The 22,777-nt window shown below is 36.0% G+C and overlaps 1 protein-coding gene across 1 annotated transcript in view; it reads right to left on the bottom strand.

The window, feature by feature from the left end:
- ablim3 (actin binding LIM protein family, member 3) overlaps positions 1–22,777 on the bottom strand; it is an 82,176-nt gene that overhangs the window by 3,911 nt on the left and 55,488 nt on the right. Inside the window, exons 8-21 of the mRNA XM_073819952.1 lie at positions 20,895–20,953; positions 20,735–20,806; positions 18,161–18,316; positions 17,495–17,524; positions 16,559–16,688; positions 14,084–14,182; positions 13,707–13,757; positions 8,160–8,279; positions 6,564–6,634; positions 6,158–6,311; positions 1,476–1,505; positions 467–522; positions 135–195; positions 14–21 (exon numbers count right to left, since the gene is read on the bottom strand). Coding sequence (XP_073676053.1) covers positions 14–21; positions 135–195; positions 467–522; positions 1,476–1,505; positions 6,158–6,311; positions 6,564–6,634; positions 8,160–8,279; positions 13,707–13,757; positions 14,084–14,182; positions 16,559–16,688; positions 17,495–17,524; positions 18,161–18,316; positions 20,735–20,806; positions 20,895–20,953 — 1,097 coding nt within the window. The remainder of the gene's footprint in view (positions 1–13; positions 22–134; positions 196–466; positions 523–1,475; positions 1,506–6,157; positions 6,312–6,563; positions 6,635–8,159; positions 8,280–13,706; positions 13,758–14,083; positions 14,183–16,558; positions 16,689–17,494; positions 17,525–18,160; positions 18,317–20,734; positions 20,807–20,894; positions 20,954–22,777) is intronic.

Genomic DNA, 22,777 nt, shown 5'->3' with positions numbered 1-22,777 from the left:
CCATGGTCCTTACCTTGTACTCTGTAGGAAAAGAAAGAAAAAAGCTTTTAAAGTCAGAACTAATTTCTGTACAAATAATTTTACTGCTAAATATGCCAGCAAAATGCAAAAAAAAAAAAAACTCCTTTACTTACCTCTGATTCCCCAGTTGACTTCACTGCCACTGTCATACTGATAGTAGTCTGCACTTTGTGGCTAGAAAACAAATAAACAGGCAAACAAATTGTGGCTATAGGTTTAAATGATATTTCTAACCCATCTGCTTTTACTACTCATCAGTTTAGTTACTGAACATCAATACAAATAAAAAATATAAAACAAACAAGCAAAAAAAATAAATAAATAAAAATTAAAACATTTGTTATAGTATTTGTAGTTACAAAAATGGTACACTTTTTACACTAAAATCCACTACCAACTTATGCATAAAAAATTGTTTCTACACTATTTTTTCAGTAAAGCTTACCCTATGCAATCCATTCCTGCCATATCCGGGCAAAGAGGCTGATTTGGATATGTAGTCTTCAAATAATAATAAGACAGAAAAAAAGACAACATAAATGTTGGAAACAACCTCAGTATATGAAAATTGGTTTGTTAAATTTTGACTGCCTTGTCTATGAGTGCACACTAGAGGGCGCTAGTGACCAGGCTTAAATCTGTGTCGAAAACAGTGCAAATATTTATCTCTTCTTTAATTTATGCACTTTTATCCAAAACAAAATAACTACTGACTACAGACACAGTCTCCCTGGGGTTAAAAGCCTTGCCAAAAATTATGAGAATCATATATCTTGCCAAAAACATACAAACACCTAGCAATCCTCAGGCGTTTATGGTTTTGTCTAGAATCTTCTGGGTTCGAAAAACACTGGAAGCGTCAAAACATACATGTGTCCCTGGACACAAGGGTTATTATTATTTTTTTAATCAAAAAAGCTGAATAAATAAGCTTTCCATTAATGAATGGTTTGTTAAGATAGGACAATGTTTTTGAAATGCAACTGAAATTCTGAAACTTGAGGGTGAAAAAAAAAATCTAAATATTGAGGAAATCACCTTTAAAGTTGTCCAAATAAAGTAATTAGCAATGCATATAGCTAATTAAATTCTTCAAAAATTAAAAATCTAATCAAAATCAAAAATTAAGTTTTGAAATATTTACAGTAGGAAATGTGGAAAATATCTTCATGAAACATGATCTTTACTTAATATCCCAATGATTTTTGGCATAAAAGATAGATTTATATTTTTGACCTATATAATGTATTTGTTGGCTATTGCTACAAATATACCCGTGCAACTGGTTTTGTGGTCCAGGTTCACATATAATAAAACTTAACACTACAACAACTTTCAATGTTCAAAATTCAAATCTCTTTTCTAAAGCAAATTCCTGACTTTGTAAAATCCAAAAGCGTTATACTAATATAAAACCTTTACACATTTTTTTGACACTGAAAAAAGTCACTCACCATTCTCCGCTGCAAAGTTCGTCCGAGGAGCTGAAGGGAAGAGAAAGAAACATTATAATCTGATCATTAATTTTATGTTAATAAAAAATGCAAATCACTACTTTGGGTTAAATTAAACAATGACAGTACACTATAACATTTCCCCTTAAACAAACTGTCATGTGCATAGTGTGGAACAGGCTAAATATGCAGTTATTGGTACACTCATGCTAGAAAAAAAAATGCTAGGTTATTTTTTTAACCCAAATCTTGGGTTTAGCTTGTTGGGTCATTTTATTTGTTTGTTTTTAATATTTTTACCCAGTTGCTGGGTAGTTTTACTGTAATTAGGCTGCTGAGTCATTTTTAATGCTGGGTTATTTTTTCTACTCAACTGCTGAGTTGAGCCTGTCTCCAACTATAATAAATGTTCATCTTTTGACTATTGCTGTTGCCTCTAATTCTGTGTGTGATTTTTCATTTCCAGCCCATTTTAAGCCAGCAATATAATAACCTTTCAACAATAGTTGACTTAAACAAAACAACCCAGCATGTTGGGTAAAACCATTTAACCCAACCAGCTGGGTCAAAATAACCCAGCATGTGTTCTGTCCAATATGCATACCCAGTGCTGGGTTGTTTTTAACCCAGCATTTTTTAGAGTGCGCATAACATGCTGATGTTTAGACTGGTTCTGAGCTCCTTATGTCTGCCATCAGGTTAGACCTCTGTGTTTAAGTCCCCTGAGTTTTGGGACCACTGAAAGAACCACTGGAAAAGTCTCAAAACTGTCAACAATTAGAGCGGAGAGCAAGCTGCTCACTAGCCACACAAACACGGCACATCAAAGTGCTCAAAGAGCCTGAAGAATGCTGACGAATGGAAAAAAGCATGGCAGATTAAAGAAAAAAGGGAAAACAGAAAAGGAGAAAGCAAGGGAAACAAATGGAAAGTTATGGATGAAAAGGAAGACGAAAATTGACATGAAAAAAGTTCAAAAGGCGAGGTTGAAATATGCAGCAACTGTTATTCAAATGTTAGGAGTCAGTAATATTTGTTAATGTTTATGCAAGTCTCCTATGCTCAAAGTCTGCATTTATAACATTAAAATGCAGTTAAAACATTTGTACAATTTAAAATGTATTTAAACCTTATGAAACAATGTGATGGTTATTTTATAACAGATGACGTAATCCTGATATATTAAATTAAATCAATTTATCAATTTAACACATCCTTGCTGAATAAAGTATGAATTTCTTCAAACAAACAAAAAACACAACTTTTGATTGGTAGTGTATTTCATTTATATACTAAAATAAATATAAAGATACATTAAATATAAAACCAGAAGTTGCTGTCTTTTCCTTCTGGCTAGGTTTTATTTATCTCTGAAAAACTCTTACCCACCATCCCTCTTGTTGTGTGGGAGTGTTTTATCATTAGCACCATTAGCTGTTTATTACCTTTCTGTCTTAACCTTCCAAGATGTCACCATTGTAATCCAGCTTTATTAACTCAGTTGTATAAATTGGATGTACAATGTCACTCCCAGACTTCCCCTTGATCTATCTCATGTGCTGTGCGGTAAATACCACCCATTTCTATTCATGAATAAAAGAAGACATGGGACACCAGCATGGGCTGCACTTGGCATTGTGAAGAGCAGCGATGGATATGGGGGAGGGCGAAGCAGGAATACTGAAGCCAGATCCATGTACGGAAAGAAGAGGAAAACAGGGAACTAAAGAGAGGGAGGGGATGAAGGGAAAATTCCAGATGCTTCATGCACTTCCCCATGAGATACACAGAAATAGAATTAAGGAGAGCAGCCCGCTTACATGCACATGAAGAGGGATGGAGAAAGAGGAAAAGGAAAAATGAGAGAGAAAAAAGAGTAGGAGTGAAGGGTGGGTTGTAATAGTTTATCTAAAAATTTAGATTCTGTCATTAATTACTCACTATCTTGTCGTTTCAAGCCTGTAAGACCTTCATTCATCTTGGGAACACAAATTAAGATATTTCGGATTAAATCTGACAGCTTTCTGATCTGCATCGACAGCAACTTCAACATTTAAGGCCCAGAAAGGTAGTAAGGAGATCATTAAAATAGTCCATGTTACATCAGTGGTTCAACCGTAATTTTATGAAGCTACATGAATACTTTTTGTGCGCAAAGAAAACAAAAATAACGACTGTTCAACAATTTCTTTCGTGTCATTCCTGGGCATTGACTGTCAGCTGCATTGCTGTCTATGCAGGGTCAGAAACATCTCAGTTTTCATAAAAAGTGTCTTAATTTGTGTTCTGAATATGAACAAAGGATTTATGGGTTTGAAACAACATGAGGGTGAGTAATTAATGACAGAAATGTCATTTTTGGTGAACTATCCCTTCAAGTGAAGACAAACACAGTAACCATTCATCAAATAAATATGGAACATATTTATAAATATAAGTAGATAGTGTTAAATAATGTTAGCTAGGGACGCACTGATTTTAAAATACTGTCCAATACAGATAAACCACTTCTTATTTTAATATTATGAACAATAACTGATTAATGGCTGATATGGGAATTCTATATTATTTTGTCTAAAATTTTAAATTAGTTTTGAGTTTTTCACAACTGAATTTCAAAACATAATATTATACAGTATTAAAAATGGATATTTATATTGAGATTTGCAACAGATTACATATAACAGTGTCATCAAATGATAAGAATTAATAAAGATTCAGAAAACTGAGAATTTACAAATAAACATTCGATATTGACTAATTTAAATTTAATATTGACCATAATCAATAAATAAAAATCTCTCATATTGGCTAATAACCAGTGATACCTATATATTGCTATACCTATCTCATTTGCTATGTACAGTGGTGGCCAAAATTATTAGAACACTAGTATTTTCACTAGCTAAAAAATGATTTTAAGTTAGTTATTTCTATCTTTTGCTGTAGTGTGTCAGTAGTAAATATCAGTTTACATTTCCAAACATTAATTTAGCCATTAACTGTAATAATCCATTGAGATTTTTGTTTGCACAAGGAGCCAATTCTCTACACAGAGATCTGATCTCATCATCATCCAGTCTGTCTGGAATGACATGAAGAAACAGAAAGAAGAGAATAAATCCAGAAGAACTGTGGCAACGTCTTTGAGATGCTTCAAGAAACCTACCTGCAAAGCTACAGTACTGTTAAAATTTTTAGGCACTTAGGCACTTAAGTCACAAACAGATTTTTTAATCAACATTTAGTGACCATCCTTTGCATTTGCAGCTTTTGCCCTAGGTGCACTTGCACATAGTTTTTCAGGAAGCTTTGCAGGTAGGTTTCTTGAAGCATCTTGGAGACATTGTCACAGTTTTTAGGATTTAGTCTGTCTCAGTTTGTTCTGTTTCTTCATGTCATTCCAGACAGATTGGATGATGATGAGATCAGATCTCTGTGTGGAGCACTGGCTGTTGTCAGACTCCTTGTGCAAACAAAAGTCTCACTGGATTATTACAATTAATGGCAAAATGAATGTTTATAAATGTAAACTGATATTTCCTACTGACACACTACAGCAAAAGACAGAAAAAACAGACTTAAAACATTTTTAGCTGGTGAAAATACTAGCGTTCTAAAAATTTTGGCCACCACTGTATACACACACACACACACACACACACACACACACACACACACACACTGGTTTACATGTTTTATGGGGACATTCCATAGGCGTAATGGTTTTTATACTGTACAAACCGTATTTTCTATCGCCCTAACCCTACCCTACACCTAAACCTAGCCCTCACAGGAGATTGTGCAAAATTTTACTTCCTCAAAAAAACTCATTGTGCATGATTTATAAGCCTGTTTCCTCATGGGGACCTAAGAAATGTCCCACAAGGTCAAAATCTACTGGTATTCCTATCCTTATGGGGACATTTGGTCCCCACAACGTGATGAATACCAGACCACACACACACACACACACACACACACACACACACACACACACACACACACACACACATTATGCATATACTAAAATATTAGGGTGTCAAATATAGAAAGGTCACACTGACTGTGTATTTAAGGAAAACAGCAACAGAGAGAAGTGTGTGTATGTGAAAAAAAGAGCGAGAGACAAAGAGAAAGAGAAAGAGAAAACAAGAACAGGTGCATGGAACTGCATCGGCTGTAGTATTGTAATAGTTTTTTCTTTTTTGCTGTGTCGGCATTATTACTGAAAACCCTCAGAATTCCCTCTCCCAGCCTCACTGTCCTGTATCAGCATATGCTGGCTGTGTCACCGTTGACTCCAGCCTGCCTTCACCGTAAAGTGTTCCAGAGCTCCACTGCCTTAATTACATGGCTCTGTGCCACGACTTCATTGACCACACTGCCCTACGCTGAATAATGACAGCCATACCGAAGGCAAGCAAAGCAACTCCCACACTGCATGCAGTCAAAGCCACACCGCACCTGTTGCCGTCATGCATTTTTCCCCAGAGGAGGTTGTGGGAAGGGAAAAGGTGGTCTTACACAAACACAAGCAGTAGGCTTGGCTTTGAAGGATCAAATGCAGTGACCAATATGATATGCCACGCTCTGTTTTTTTGATGACCCTAGAGCAACCCCCCTCCGAACAGACATCTCTGTAATCTGCGGTTGTACAGCAGCTCTAGTGGAGCACTTACAGCCGTTAACTGTGTTGTTGTGGCCCATGCTGTGCAACATCTCCCTGCTCCCACTGCGGGAGTTCCGCGCGCTGCCCCAGGGGTCGTTGTCATAGGAACCAGAGCGGGCTTTCATCTCCTCCTTCAGGATCATCCTACCGATACCACCCTGAATCTGGTGGAAGACAGAAACAAAAGAAATAATGAGTGCGCATCCTCCGATAGTAAGAGTGATTAGCACTTATTGGCTAGATTTCAAAAATGGTTAAACATGAATCTCTAAGCAGACAGATGGGCTGTAACTTGATGACTGATCGCTGCTAATCAAAACCAGGCGAGTTTTATCTTATTATGTAATTAACGCACGTTTAATCAGTGGTTAGAGGGCACTGTGAAAATAAAAAGACAGGGTGCTTTATTGGCTTACTCGCTGAAGGCCGTGACTCCAGCCATCCTCTTCTCCACCTGATGAGTACCTTCTCCGAGGAGCTCGTAAAGCTGAGAGTGAAAATGAGGAAATAATGAGTCTTGATGAAACAAAAAATGGAACAGTTTATGCATCTAAAGGGAGGTACGCAGTGTATTATACAATAAACAGTCTTGGATGACAGCAAAAATATGCTATAAAATGCTAAGCAATATACATACACTACCAGTCAAAAGTTTTTGAACAGTAAGATTTTCAATGTTTTTTTAAAGAATCCTCTTCGGCTCACCAAGGCTGCATTTATTCGATCCAAAATACAGCAAAAGCAGTAATATTGTGAAATATTTTTACTATTTAAAATAACTCTAAATAAAATAATAAAATAAATTAATGAAATAAAATAAAAATAAATTTATAATGTTTTAAAATATTTAAAATATTTAAAATATTTAAATATTTCTATTTAGATAAATGCTGTTCTTCAGAACTTTCTAATCATCAAAGAAACCTGAAATTCTACTTAGCTCTTTTTCAACAAAATAATCAAATGTTTTTGGAGCAGCAATTCAGAATTTTAGAATGATTTCTGAAGGATCATGTGCCCGGAGTAATGATGCTTTGAAATCACAGGAATAAATCAAATTTAAAAATATATTCAAATAGCAAAAATATTTCAAAATTTTACTGTTTTTGCTGTACTTTGCATTAAATGAATGCAGACTTGGTGAGCAAAAGAGGCTTCTTTAAAAATCATTAAAAATCTTACTGTTCAAAAACTTTTGACTGGTAGTGTATGCAATCTCTTTTTAAATTTGAACCTTGCATACTTCTAATCTGCAAATCATTTTTGGCTCAGATTTAGTCTGGGATTCCAAATAAACAAGAAAACAGACACATAGCCAAAAAATACAGTAATAAAATACTGTGTGAAATAATAAAATAATGTGTGCTCTTATTATTTTGTGGACAAAATCCCAAGAACTTCTCCCCGATTGGGAGCTGTATCCATTTTCGATGCAGCTAACGTCATGTCGATTCATGTCATCTTCCCACTTAAAAAACTATGACAGGTAAACCATTGCACAACATTTAACATTATATTATCGGCTCGGAAAATACAAGAAACACCAGAGACCGGAAATGTAAAGCATTGTTCCAATCGGGCGAGACTTCCATTCAGGAAAAAGGTGGATAAAACAATTCAATATATATAATATATATAAATTCCATTTGTTGTGTTTACTTAGATGTTTTAGTACAACAAATTCTGAATGTTTATAAAGTCTTATTTAGTAGAAACAGAGATATTTTGTAATAAATCACTACAATGCATTTGGGACTGCTTAATAGAAAAATAAACTGCTTTGCAATATTATACTGTCACAGTCCCTGTTTAGTTTCTTTGCCTTTTGGTTTTCCTTGTTCCCCATTGCCTGTTTTTCTGCTAGTTAGTCTGCTTGGTTGTTAATTAGTTCAATGACTATATGATCTTTATTGGAATCGTTTGGCATGATTGTGGCTGGTGTAAAGGACAAAAGGTGCTGTGATGCCAGTGAACTGAACACATAGGATATTATGAATATATTCATCACTTACATTTAGGAGAGCTGGTGTAATGGTAGTAATCAGACTCTGAGTGCTGGTAGTGTTCAGGCGAGTAGGCTGATGGGAACTTGGAAGATTGGACGATGTCTTCACTGGTCTTGCTCTTGGTTGCTGGATTGCAGTGATTGTCTGTGGGGAGAAAATGTCAGGATCACATATTTGGAAAAGCTTGATATAACAGCACATAGCAGTACAATCAGGCCCTCTTTACATCTAACATTAGTATGCGTTCAGTGATCGCACAATCCACATCAAAAAGCAGTCGTGAGTGCACCCAAGATACTTTGTGATCATGAACATGACCTACTTTTATCAGGTTCTAAAAGCAGATTTCATCACCTGATTTGAACAATATTCACTGCATTAATCCACTGAACTGCATTTGGAATCTGTTGTTTCTGTTCCCAAATCCTTACGTCTCTTCTAGTCTATTTTTGCCTTATATTCTTCCCTTCTAAACCATATTAACATCCTTTACTGGTGAAAATGACAGGCAAACACAGCAGGTAAGATACAGTTTTGTAAAAATTCGGAAGCTTTTCCAATTCTGTGTGGGAGAACAGTTCTGTATTCAATCAACCTGGACCACAAAACCAGTCATAAGGGACTGGATTGAAATTGAGATTTATACATCGCATGAAAGCTGAATAAATAAGCTTTCCATTGATGTATGGTTTTTGTTAGGGTAATATTTTGCAGAGATACAACTATTTGAAATTGTGGAATCTGAGGATGCAAAAAAGAAAGTTGCACAAATCTTCTTAGCAATGCATATTACTAATCAAAAATTAAGTTTTAAAATATTTATGGTAGAAAATGTACAAAATATCTTCATGGAACACGATCTTTACTTAATATTGTAATGATTTTTGGCATAAAAGAAAAATCGATCATTTTGACCCATACCATGTTTATTTGGCTGTTACAAATATATCTGTGTTACTTTAGACTTGGTTTTGTGGGTCCAGGGTCACATATTAGAACTCAACCTAGCTGATGCTAATGCTAGGTGTTAAGAGGGCATCAGAAAGAAAGAAAGAAACTATAACGCTCACATATAACAGCCCAGAAGAAAACCACTTTAACACAATTCACACAACACTCAATATAAAGCATCTGTATTCATATAAATGAGATATTGAATAAGCACAGAAAAAACTCTTTGTGTTATTAGAAACGACACAGATATTGTCTTTCAAATCCAAAGCAAAACCAGTCAAAAACAGCACTGAACTCCCATATAAAACACACACAAGAAGATTCAACACAAATACAGAAGTACAGGCCTCACAGAATATTAACAGTCCCTAATGGAAAAGACTTCACAGGGATGAGAGACGGAATGCAAGTGAGGAACTAGATATCAATCGAACAAACACACAACCCCAAACGCAGACAGACAGATGTGTACAGGGAGAGAAAATACTTACAGAGTGAATGGTGACCGAGGAAAGTAGAGGTGGAGGGAATTGTATTTAAGGTGGTGAGGGGGAAAAAAACAGGGAAAAAAGAATAAGGGAAGAAATATTTGCATCCCATAGAGTCTTCAGTGAGATTTTTAAGTTTGGTACCCATATGGCAGAAAAGCAAATGATCTGCATGACAACAATACATGTCTTCTCCACAACTACAGCTAGATATCTACAACAATATAACACTTTTTACTTACAAATGCGGATCTACCGTATGGGTAGAAAAATATTCTTTGTAAAGTGTTCATTACAGGCTTGTGACATGAGGATAAACACAAATACACATGACTACACACTAAACGTAAACAGAGCCAACAGCCTCTCAGAGATGGTTCTGACCTTTCTAAGAGATAACTTGATGGACTGTGCAAGTATCTGAACTGGCCAGTAAATAAATCCGCAGCATTAGTGAAACTAATTCATCTCCCTTATGTACTTTAGATCTCTGTGGTTGTATACTGTCCATGCTAATTGGCAGGCCTTCACAGAATCCCTGCCAAAAGCTCTGAAGAACTAAAACGGCCATCATTTACAAAGTTCTATTCATCCTCTACCCCCTGTGTTGCTGTCTTTTAAACATTTTAGCTAATTTGATGCTGCCAGCAACCAATAAATATCTAGTGTGTTCCACTCCATTTAAAACCATTTAGTATACTTGAATTAATCCCACTTTTTATCCCTCAGAAAAAGGTCAGAACTGCACAGAAAATGTCCAAAGTATTGGAACAACTATTATTTACACAATTTTGCACATCCATACCACGTTTAAAGCCATTCCGCAATTTCCCCCTAAAGAAAATGTGGACAAAGATTATATCTCGGCCTAGATATATATTACAAAGGGCGGGTGAAAACTTTTGAACATAATGAAGATGCGTACATTTCTCTTATTTAGCCCAAATATAATATTTTTGTTCATTTAGTACTGCCCTTCAGAAGCTACAGAGGTCATTTACATGTATCCCAGAAGACAAAAAAAGTTTTTTATTAAATTTTAACCTGATCTTCAAATTCAAAGTGTTTTTATCCTCTGCTCTTAATGCATTGTGTTTCCTTCTGAAGCATCAGTGAGCATTTGAACCTTCTGTAATAGTTACATATGAGTCCCTCAGTTGTCCTCAGTGTGAAAAGATGGATCTCAAACTCATACAGTCAATTTTGAATAACGGTTCAAATTCACAAAAAATGCTGAAAAACGAAAGAATTTGAGGGACATGAAGGATTTTTCTGAAGAACAGCAGACAGTTTAACTGTTCAGGACAAACAAGGGACTTATGAACCACTATAACTAAACAAAAAACACAGCTGTGGATCATTCAGGAACAACACAGGATTAAGAATCCAGTGTATGTACATTTTTAACCTATTATTTTATCTTGTGGACTATATGTAAACGTCTTTTATGTGAAATATCTTATTCAGGTCAGTACTAAATAAAAAAAATACATGCATTTTGTATGATCCTTCTTGTTTTGGTAAAAGATTCTGCAAGGTGTGTATAAACTTTTGACCTCAACTGTAACTAATTGTGTCACTTAGTTACACTGTATGGAAAGTAATACATTATGTTACTTTTGTATTACTTTTTGTCAACTGGCTGGACATGCTTATTTGTTTTTTAACAACAAAAATATTTTTGCCAACTGTGAGGGCTCTTTCACACCAAAAGTGATGGGAAAACAAAGTAACTTGTGTTAATTATTTAAAAAAGTAACTCAGATATTTCATTGTAAATTTAAAAGTAATCTGTTACTTCACTAGTTACATGAAAAAGGAATCTGATTATGTAACTTGCATTATTTGTAATGTGCTACATCTTACTGATGTTGATGATTATTATATATCCTATATATAATCATTTCCTGAATTACATTAAAATACATCGCTTTTTTGGTGGGGTGAAAATATTTGCATGGCAAGATCTGTTGAGCCCAGATAAAATCCTTAATGTTGAGCCCTTTATTATCCATAAACATACATTATTATCTTTACAACATATCAGGTATAATTTTATTTTAATCCTAATCAAATGGCACAAGCCTGTAATGCACAAATATACACATAAATATACACACACAGAGACATGCAGTTAAGGGAAAGATGTACTATAACTATTATTGAGTTAAAGGGGTTAGAGTTCATGGCATTCTGAGGAAATACTATCCAATGTACTTGGCAAAAAGCTGTGAGATTGTAAACTTATGAATGAACAGAGAGATATGCACATAAACAACTGTCTATCAATGGATCCACCATCAATAACTAACAAAAGTAGTCTAGGGACTACCTAGACCCTGCAGTACATAAAACAATATTTAATCTCTTATCAGCTGTTAGAGAAACAATATGGCTGCCATTAGAACTCTGTGAACCTCCATAGGATGTTTAGGCTTTCGCGCTTGCTCATTTCATGCTTAAACAGGTTTGCCTTCCTAACAGCGGTTTCTCAACAGGGTTGAGCTTAACTTAGCGTTCAGTGGTGCTTCTCTGTGGCATCTAATGCGGCCACTTCCCAGGCGATGTAAATCAGAGGGTGAACATGGCAAGCTTTAATCATGCCTCAGCAAGCCTCATCCTTTTTTCATCACCCTCCTGTAGAAGGAAGGATGTGCTCGTGCCAGTTGTGCATTCTTATGTCATGCATGCTACGGAAAGCAGGACACACTCTGATGCTTGAGCATAAAATGCAACTTCTTTTCTAGGGCTGGGTAAAAAGTATTGGTTTCTCGATTTTAACCGAATTTTCACGAAATAATATCTATACTTATATCCGAAGAATCGAGTCTAGCCTGTTTTCAGCTAGTTTTCAGAACATCGTAGTGCACCTCCCAGTCAATAAATCGTAATAAGCTTTGTGCTTTTTACTTTTGATATGAAACAAAGTCTGAGATTTGAAATTCTGTCCATTTTATTGCAATATTCAAACAATAAATGAATTTTGCCACTGTTTAATGTAAAGTAACCGGTCGCTGTAGCGAACTGATCATTTCCTTACAAAATAATCATGAATAAACAAACAAAGATATTAATATCAACTTACTAAAATACTTATCCTGTCTCATTTAATCGCTCAATCGTTGTTTTAACCGTGAAATGACGTCAATATAACAGTTAACGTCAATATAACAGTCCCCTAATATCACATTTACCTCAGACAACATATTCAGTGACCATAAACTCGTTAGTCAGCTAGTAAAATGAACTCTAGAGGAAAGCAGTTTGCTAAATATATGCACCATATAACATTAATTATATTCTTTTTAGCGGTTCTTCAATGTTTAATTTATGTTAGAATAATAACTAATTCAAAATGTAATTAGCCAATTGTAAATGTATTATTATAAAAACTTAATTGAGTGTAATTTAAGTGTTTATATACACATCAGTTCATTTTAGTTTTTTTTTTCCTTGAGAAGATTTGGCATCTACTGTACCTGATATATATCCAAAATAATTTATATTGAATCAAAATGCAAGCTTGTGAATCAAAACCTAATCGAATCGAATCAGGAAATTTGTGTCAACACCCAGCCCTATTCTTATCCTTATTTCACCTAAGACATACAGTTCCAAGAAAAAAGTATGTGAATCCTTTTGAATTGCATGGATTTCTAAATAAATTGGTCATAAAAGAGTAGAAAAAAGTCTACTTCTACATTTGGAAGTTATATAAGTATTTACATACTTCTTGCACTAGTTTAGTAAAGATGTATAACAGTTTGTCTATTATTTGTTTAAGGAGTTTAAGCAGTTCAACCAATTTATTCAGAAAACTAGTTCAGTACAAAACATACGTTTTCTTGCAACTGTGTTTAGCTACTTCTAAGATGTGTACCATGGTATTTACTTCAGTTGTGCCCACCAAATCCTCTAGTAACTTAATAAGACCCGTTTTTCTTCCTCATTTGCTCACTACTTGTCTTAAAGGCTTGTAAACGGAAGGGTTTGCTGGAGGACAGCTATGGAGGACACTAACACTAATCAGACACATCTTTCCCATGAGCCCACACAGCCTCGGGACTGAGCGTGAGGGAAAACAGGCCGAGGCAGGCCGAGCACACTATACCATGTCTCTTATAGATGGGAGGCTTCCTGTAGATGTTGGGATCCCCTGTGGCTGAGAAGAAAGGAAGAGATTAGAAATAAAACATGGAGGAGATGTAAGTGACAGGCAGAAGAAAGCAAAGCAAACGGGGCAGGAAAAGCTTTTTTGTTCTTCCTCTTCAGGCTTCCGGGGACCTTTAGGGTAAGGTGGAGGAGAGTGGAACGGTTGAAGAGAACACAGAAATGGAGTAGAGCCATACTATAGATGTATAGTATAGACAGGTTCAACAGTTACAGAGACTTCATTAACGAGACTTTAATTTATATATAAATATAGTGCTGGATGAATATGACAGTGATGATAGCAGCCAATGAGGTGAATGTCGAGGCCTGGCCTACCTGGCACATGGAAATGCTTGGGAGCTTGGTTTGTGGTGGGCGTGCCGGACCGGGCATCTAGCTGATTGTAATAGGGTGAACTTCTGCCACTCTCAGTGCCTGCAGCAAGCCCCAAGCCAATGACAGTAACAGAACCAGAGCATGAGTGCACACTTCCTGTGCGCCCTAACCACACACACACTCAATCATCACACAGGCGATTATCAGATCAATGATCCAAGATTAGCCAGGCAGGAACAGTATGCATTTCAAAACTGAAGAAAAGACATACTGTACCAGACAGAGGGGTGCATAGGATGTGGGTGGAATGGCAGGACACGCTCCCAAACAACAATCAAACATATCCCACATGAAAAGCCTATAGAGTTTGTTTTGATTAAAGTCAACATGAAATCTCTTACTGTGATCTTATTGTAAATAACTCACTGTATTTTCATCATTCAAAACAAAATATAGCCGCAACAGCGATTACTGAGGTTGAAGTGCTTTAAGGCATTTAAGCACATATAAAAAAAGACATTACATTTTATTTAGCAAGCCTGTAACCACAAATAAATTATTTTAAAAAATGGCCAAATACAGGTAATTTACCATACAAATATATTGTTTTTGTAACGTTTATAACTGTTATAGTGGCAGCTGTGGTCCAATCCTCCTAGAACTTTGCATGCTTGTTTAGAATAACCTGTCGTTTTGAGTTTCCTTTAGGTTTTATGGGCTTTTGGGCTTTTTTGGACAGACCTCTTTTCTAAACGACCACATTATAGCTGCCCAAAAGGTAAATTTCACCATTGTTTTGATAATTGTTGACCTAGAGAGTCCAGAAGATTGCACTACAGTGTTTTTTCCAGACTGAGCGAAAAACCTAGGACTATCTTGCAAAAGTAGTGTTTTTTTTTACATTTTCTCAATCATTTAACAAACAGTTTGATGGACAGCAGTGGTTCTAGAGGAAAAGTTGTTCGAGGTCTATTGTATGATATGAATATCGTGCGTATGTGTGAAAAACTGCACAATATACAATCGCTTATGCCCGTTAAAAATATGTCGCCCCAACAGAGGCTGATTTCTTTTAAATTTCTCATAGACCTTTAAGTCCGTGAGTCAAACAGGCCCACCAAGTTTCGTTCCAAATGTCCTTCGTTAAGCTTGTCTAATAGGTGATAAACGGCAGCCACGTTTTTTGAGATACAAAAATGCCCTTATAGCCACTGGTGGCACTTTTGACAAAGACTGTGTGTATCGATTTTAATGTCGATAGGACCAACAGGTGCATATTTATGACCGTTTTAATGTTTTTTTTCCCCTCTTATAGTACCACCAAGTGGCCAAGCTCTGCAACTTTTTTCATGTGACCTCAGATTCAGCTCTTACATACATGTTGTGAGTTTGGCGAAGATACCTTATTCTGTTCAAACGTTATAGCCGTTTTAATAAAAGTAGACCTGCCCCTTTCGACCGTTTTGGCGTCCCTTTGCGATGTAGAGTCAAAAGTTAAACTTTTTTTGATAATTATTGATATTCACTCTCCAGAGAATATTCCTGCACTGATTTGGTTCCGATCAGGCGAAAAACTTAGGACTAGTTCGCAAAAGTTTTTCAAAAAATGCTAAATACCCGAAAATTTCGCGAATCTGAGGCATGTGTTTAGTCCGGCGTGAGCCAAGGATTCCAACGACATATGACACTTGAGCCTGCGACGAACAGCTTAGGAATTATGAGCAATTTCATACTTTTGATCACTGTAGCGCCCCCATCAGGCAGGTTGGGACGAGCCTTGGTGACGTTGTAGACAGTGTGAGTACTACCTTCCCTCCAAGTTTCAAGTCTCTACAACTAACAGTTTGGTCTGCCCGATCAGTTTTACATGGCGATTGCTGATCCTTGGCCATTATAACATGCTTGAACTCCCTGAGTATATAGTATACAAATAGTATTATAAAAAATATACTATAATACTAAAATAACAATTTTTGTCACTGAAAGTCCCATTTCACTTGTAAATAAGTCACAATACAGAGATAAAACTGGTTGTGAATGTAATTTCATGCTGACTTTAAAATCACTATCAGTACTTAATATTAGTCACTACTCTGAGAAAAAAAGGTACAGAAGCTGTCACTTGAATGGTACCTTTTCAAATGGTGCATCTTTGTGCTGTATTTACCTCAGTGACAGCTTTTGTTCCTTTTTTCTGAAGATGTTTGTTATGACATTGCTTTGTAACTGCAAACCACAAGAAATATATAGTATATTTTCCAATATACTGCATATTCAGTATAGTTCTTAAGCCATTCCTGAAAAGACCAGTTTAGACCAGTGGTTCAAGCTGGTTAGTGCTGGTTCACTATACATGTTGTTTACCAGCATGAAATGCTGGTGAACTTGCATAGTCTTTTGATGAAGCTGGAAGCTGCTAGACACCAGCATCCCATAACTCAGGGATGAGAGTATATTTTTGTAACAGGGACTCACCGTATCTGTAGTAGTGCTGTGGAGAGCGGGGCATGATGGGAGACATGCCTTGCCTGCTGTAGGTGGGGGAGTCTATGTACCCTGGACTGGAGGATCTTCTCATCCTCACGTCCATACTGTCATACATGTCCTAGTCGCATAAAATGTCATTATTCATAACTATGACTGTGAGACTGTCTCATAGCCATTTATTCAGCGATCAAAATGATTTATAGAGCAACAACAGTTAATTTAACACACTTAATCAGACAATTACGTGCTAAATCTACTTTAGACAGATTGATAACTTGGTTGCAAAATATATTGCTGTTGACTTAAAACGATAGCTCACCCCAAAATGTAAATTCTGTCATTAATTACTCACCCTCATGTCATTACAAACTCATAAGACCTTGGTTTATCTTCAGAACACAAATGAAGATATTTTTGATAAAATCCGAGAGCTTTCTAAACCTGTATAGACAGCAATGCAACTGAAACGTTTTATGGCCCAGAAAGGTAGTAAAGACATCATCAAAGCAGTCCATGGGACATCAGTGGTTCAACCGAAATGGTATGAAGTTACATAAATACTTTTTGTGCGAAAAGAAAGGTAAAATAACAAATTTGTTTAACAATTTCTTTTCTTTTGTCTTCTTTGCAAACAAAAAGCATTCTCATCGCTTCATAACTTTACGGTTGAACCACTGATGTCACATGGACTATTTTAACGATGTCTTTACTACCTTTCTGGTCTTTGAATGTGTCAGATGCGTAGCTGTCTATGCAGGGTCAGAAAGCTTTCAGATTTAATCAAAAATATCTTAATTTGTGTTCTGAAGATGAACGAAGATCTTATGGGTTTGGAACGACATGAGGGTGAGTAAATAAAGACAGAATTTTCATTTTTGGGTGAACTATCCCTTTAACACAGTAAATTTGAGACAAAACTTTTACCTGAGAATAAGGGGAGAGTGTGCCCAAGGACTGTGGAGACAAAAAAGGAGAAAGTCAGTAAAACAGTACATCAGAGATTCCTTCAGTATCTTCCTCCATGACATCGGATGTGGAAGGGAAGTGAAAAGAGCAAGGGGACGGAGGGGAAGGAGCCACTGTGATCAGACCAACCTACTTGTATCTCCTGCAGAACTGTACAACTCAACATTATCTATTCAGCAAGCATAATTCAAGAGATAGTTTACCCAAAAATGAAGATCATGTCATTTACTCACTCTCATTTCATTCCAAACTCTAACTCAAAATTATGAAGTAGCTTGTGGTCATGGAACAACATGAGGGTGAGTAAATAATGGAATTGTCATATTTGGGTGAACCATTCCGTTAAGCAACATCACATATATAGCTAGCGTTTTCAGAGAGCTTTCCAAAAGCAAACTAAAGCAAGGTGGCTCAACCAAAAGCACTCATATTCACTAGTAAAGTGGGAGATAGGCATAAACATAGTGCTTCAGCAAACAAAAGCATACAGCCAGCCAATGGACGCAACAAAAATGAGTAACTCAAAGCTAAGCTCAGCTAGGACCAGGCCAGTAGATCCGGCGACAGGGGGAGACATGCTAAAAGTAGACCCAGAGTGGCTCTAGTGGTCCTCTAGGGCAGTACCTCCCCATAGCTGAGGCGCTCTAGCCTGTCATCAGAGCAGTATCTGTGACTGGGCTCATAGGACCAGAAGTCTGGCCTCTGCACTTCATAAATGGCTTTAACCTTAGGCAGCGCTGCCAAGTCTTTGTAATCAAGGATCTCGTTCTCCATTTTTGCCTGAGGAGAGGGACACATGACAGATACACACACTCACATGTCAAACGCAATGAGCAGGCCTGCAAAAAACAGCAATGATGACAGCCGACGACAACATCAACAACACAATTAAGTGTGGGAAAAAGCCCGCGGCACAGTTGGCACACTTTAATGCAAGTGCTGTTAGAATACAATTCAGCTCATCATTGAAACTGTAATATAGCGCATAAACGCTACAAAAATGTCATACTGAGTTTGAGTTTGACTGCTTATGACCTTTTTTTTTGGAGTAAATTCCTTTGTTAACATGCAAACTGAAGGTTGTTTTTATTTTGGACGCATAAACTCTTACTTCTAAGTCAGAAAGCTTTCGGATTTCATTAAAAACATCTTAATTTGTGTTCCAAAGATGAACGAGGTCTTATAGGTTTGGAACAACATGAGGATGAGCCAATTTTTGGCTGAACTATCCATTTAACTATTCATTTAACATTTTTTAAGTTAGTGCCTTACTTTACCATTGATGTCAGATTGTATTTTAAGGGATTTGAATCTCATATATGTGCTGTCTCACGCTTGACCTTCAGCAGAGTATGGACCTGCAGGGCTTGACAGCACATTTGCTTACACTGCGTTATGCATACATCAATCACACACACAGCACAAAGGTTACACACTCGAGCCGGCCTTTACTTCCACATGTGATGTTAATGACTGCGCCACTGCAGAACTCACGCAAACATATTATGAACAAGCCAATAAACTCAAGCATGAGAGTCATCCATCTTGGGATGGCCAATAATACTTACATTTATGCATTTGACAGACGCTTTTATCCAAAGCAACCTTTAGCGCATTCAAGCTATTACATTTTATCAGTACATACATTCCTTGGAAATCAAACCTGTTTCAAGTGCCACGATACCATTGAAATGTTTGGGTTTGGTAGGATTTTTTATAATACTTTTAAAATACGTCTCTTATGCTCACCATGGCTGCATTTATTTGATCAAAAATATAGAAAAAATGTAATATTGTGAAATATTTTTATAATTTAAAATAACTGTTTTCTATTTGAATATATTTTAAAATGTAATTTATTCTTGTGATCAAAGCTACATTTTTAGCATCATTACTCACATGATCCTTCAGAAATCATTCTAATATGCTGATTTGCTACTTAGTATTTTTGTTGACTTTTGTGTTTTTTAGGATGGATTATCTGATGAATAAAATAATAGAAAGAAATACAACAGCATTTAATTGAATGCTGAAATAGAAATCTTTTGTAAGCATCTAAAAGCCTTTACTGTCACTTTTAATCAGTCTAATGCATTCTTGCTCAATAAAAGTATTAATTTCTCCTACTTATTCTGAGAGAAAAAACCTTACTGACCCCAAACTTTCAATAGTAGTGCATGTCAAACATTGCAATAATAAACAAAGTTCATTAAAAAATTGACATTTTGTCATTATTAATATAATCAATTTTTGGTAATTTGGTGATAATTCTATGGTGTTTTGGTGTTCCACAAAAGAAATTCAGCCATAAAAGTTTGGATCAACATGACAGTGAATAAAAGATGACTGAATTTTCATTTTTGGGTGAACTGTCCCTTTAGCGTTGAAGTTCACTTCCAGAAAATTTACAGATAATTTACTCACTCCTTGTCATCCAAGATGTTCATGTCTTTCTTTCTTCAGTCATACGTGATGAAAACGTTTAAGGATTTCTCTCAATATAGTGGACTTCTATGGTGCCCACGAGTTTGAATTTCCAAAATGCAGTTTAAATGCAGCTTTAAAGGGCTCTAAACAATTCCAGCCGAGGAATAAGGGTAAAGAAGATCAAACACCCTTTACAAAAAAAGGTAAAATAGTGATGTAGGATGAATTTGAAGTTGGAGGAGAAAATAAGATGGGAGTTTTTCGACATACCCTAACTTGAACCGGAATACACAGAGTACACACAGAGCTAGACAAGACTAGTATTTGAGGTTAAAAGGTATATAAATTGTATATTTTTTACATTTACATTTTGTACATTTATTTTTAGAAAATAACCGATCGTTTTTTCTAGATACGACCCTTCTTCCTTGGCTAGGATCGTTTAGAGCCCTTTGAAGCTGCATTTTGGAAGTTCAAACTTGCAGGCACCATAGAAGTCCATTATATGGAGAGAAATCCTGAAAGGTTTTCCTCAAAAAATTTAATTTCTTTATGACTGAAAAAAGAAAAATAAATAACATTGACATGACAATAAGATGACATATAATAACATGACAAGGTGGGTAAGTAAATTCTGTATTTTTTTGCTCTGGAAGTGAACTTCTCTTTTAACTTGTCCCTATAATATTAACATGAACACATTATGTCAAAAAATGACTATCATCATTTGCAGTCATCTTCCTTCGAGCTGGACAATGATTGGTTACTTACACAGATGACTCTGCTGGGTGAACTAATGCTGGAGCCTGGAGGAGAGATGGAGGTTTCTGATGTGCGCCTGAGCTGTAAAATAAAATAACAGAAGAACTTCAGAGTGAGAGCTGAAGGCATTTTGAAATTCATATAACTGTGAAAAAAAAAAGATATTTACTCTCAGTTTTCTCTCTGCTCGAGATGCTTGTTTACACACAGGATGCCACACCTCCGAACCTGAGAAACAGAGCCAAACAAAGAGAAGGAGAATGTTAGATACAGACAACTTAAGATGACTTGGTTTAAGACGTGAAAAGAAGCGATTTGAAGATTAAACCACAACATGGATAAAAGTTTATCAGTAAGATTTTTTTTTTTGAAAGGACACATTTATTAAAGGACAGTTTTTTTTTTTTAGCAAGGACACGTTTAAGTGAAATATTTCAAATACAGTTGAAGTCAAAATTTACATACACCTTGCAGAATCTGCAAAATGTTGATTATTTTACCAAAATAAGAGGGATTATACAAAATGCATGTTATTTATTAATTAGTACTGACCTGAATAAGATATTTCACATAAAAGATGTTTACATATAGTCCACAAGAGAAAGTAATAGTTAAATTTATAAAAATGCTCCCGTTCAAAAGTTTACATACACTTGATTCTTTATATGAACACGATGCATTAAAAGCCGGGGGTGAAAACTTTTTGAATTTGAAGATCATGTTAAATTGAACTTATTTTGTCTTCTGGGAAACATGTAAGTATCATCTGTAGCTTCTGAAGGGCAGTACTAAATGAAAAAATATGATATTTAGGCAAAATAAGAAAAATGTACACCTTTTCATTCTGTTCAAAAGTTTACACCCCTGGCTTCTCTTTTAAAAACATTAAATTATTATACTGAACCCTGAAAAATTAAATTTAAATCATATTTCTACAATTATATTATAAACTGAAATAATGTTTTGAGTAGGCACTGGCGCCATGTCCTTTTTTGAAGAAAATGTGCCTGATGGACTTGCACTATGAGATTTTTATTGTACATTTTATTCAATCTGGCATCTTAGACCTGCCTGCCAATCACATCCCTCCTGACCTCAGTGGCAAGTTTGAGATTTGGAAGCAGATGGATCATCTCAAGCTAAGGCAAATACATTTAATGTAATCACTCTATGAGAAGAAAGGCCAGAGTGCATTCATTCAACTGTGGTATTTCAATTTCAGATTGATGGGTTTTTTAATCCAATGCTCTGTCTCCGCCTGGCTCATTCTCTCCCTTTCTCGTTCCCTACGTACCTCTCTCTTTTTTGCATGATAGTAATGTGCTGACGACCAGCTCTGCTGACTTTTAAATGCATTTACCTCGAGGTGTGTTCGCTAGCCTGTAACACACTTACACATCTCAGCACTGAATGTGAAACAGAACAGACAAACACAGAGAAAGACCTGCGGTGCATTCTAATGTCCGCTAGCCGCTGGCACTGGAAGTCATATGAGCGATCACACAGTTTCACAGAGGAAATCTACTGAATGGGGCTTTAAGATGAGCCTCTGTGACTCTTTGGGGAATAACATCAGTTTCTTCATTAAAGTCTTCTCACTACAGCCTTTATCTCTCACATGAATCAAGCATATTGTTCACGATGGTCTGGAAATGAAGCTAATATTGAAAGACTTTCATGGAATATTCTATAAAGAGCTCTTTTATTAGCAAAGTGCTCATCTGCTTTGTCACAAGGATGAACTTGTGGATGAACTTCTAAACAAAAACACGATTAAATGAAGCACAATTTATCGTTTTGTTTGGGCAACTTATTTTCCAGATTTTTATTCTCTCATGCATTTCAGAAAATTTTCTTTACAAGGACAAGAATGCAATGCCAAAGTATGCAATCAAAAGTGCTTTTTACTTTTTGTGTGCTTGCAATGCTCATAGAATGTGAACAGAAAATAAAACAGCTCATATAATATGTAGTTCGACCACTTGAGGTTGACAATCACCATTTTCTGAAAGTTAAGCAACTTTCACTGACCATTTGTTGAAAAAGTAAAAC

This window comes from Garra rufa, chromosome 16 (genome assembly GCF_049309525.1).
Source record: "Garra rufa chromosome 16, GarRuf1.0, whole genome shotgun sequence".
In the NCBI taxonomy this organism is placed as follows: Eukaryota; Metazoa; Chordata; class Actinopteri; order Cypriniformes; family Cyprinidae; genus Garra; species Garra rufa.
Note: the sequence above shows the minus strand (reverse complement) of the source record. Positions and strands in the feature narration are given on the sequence as shown.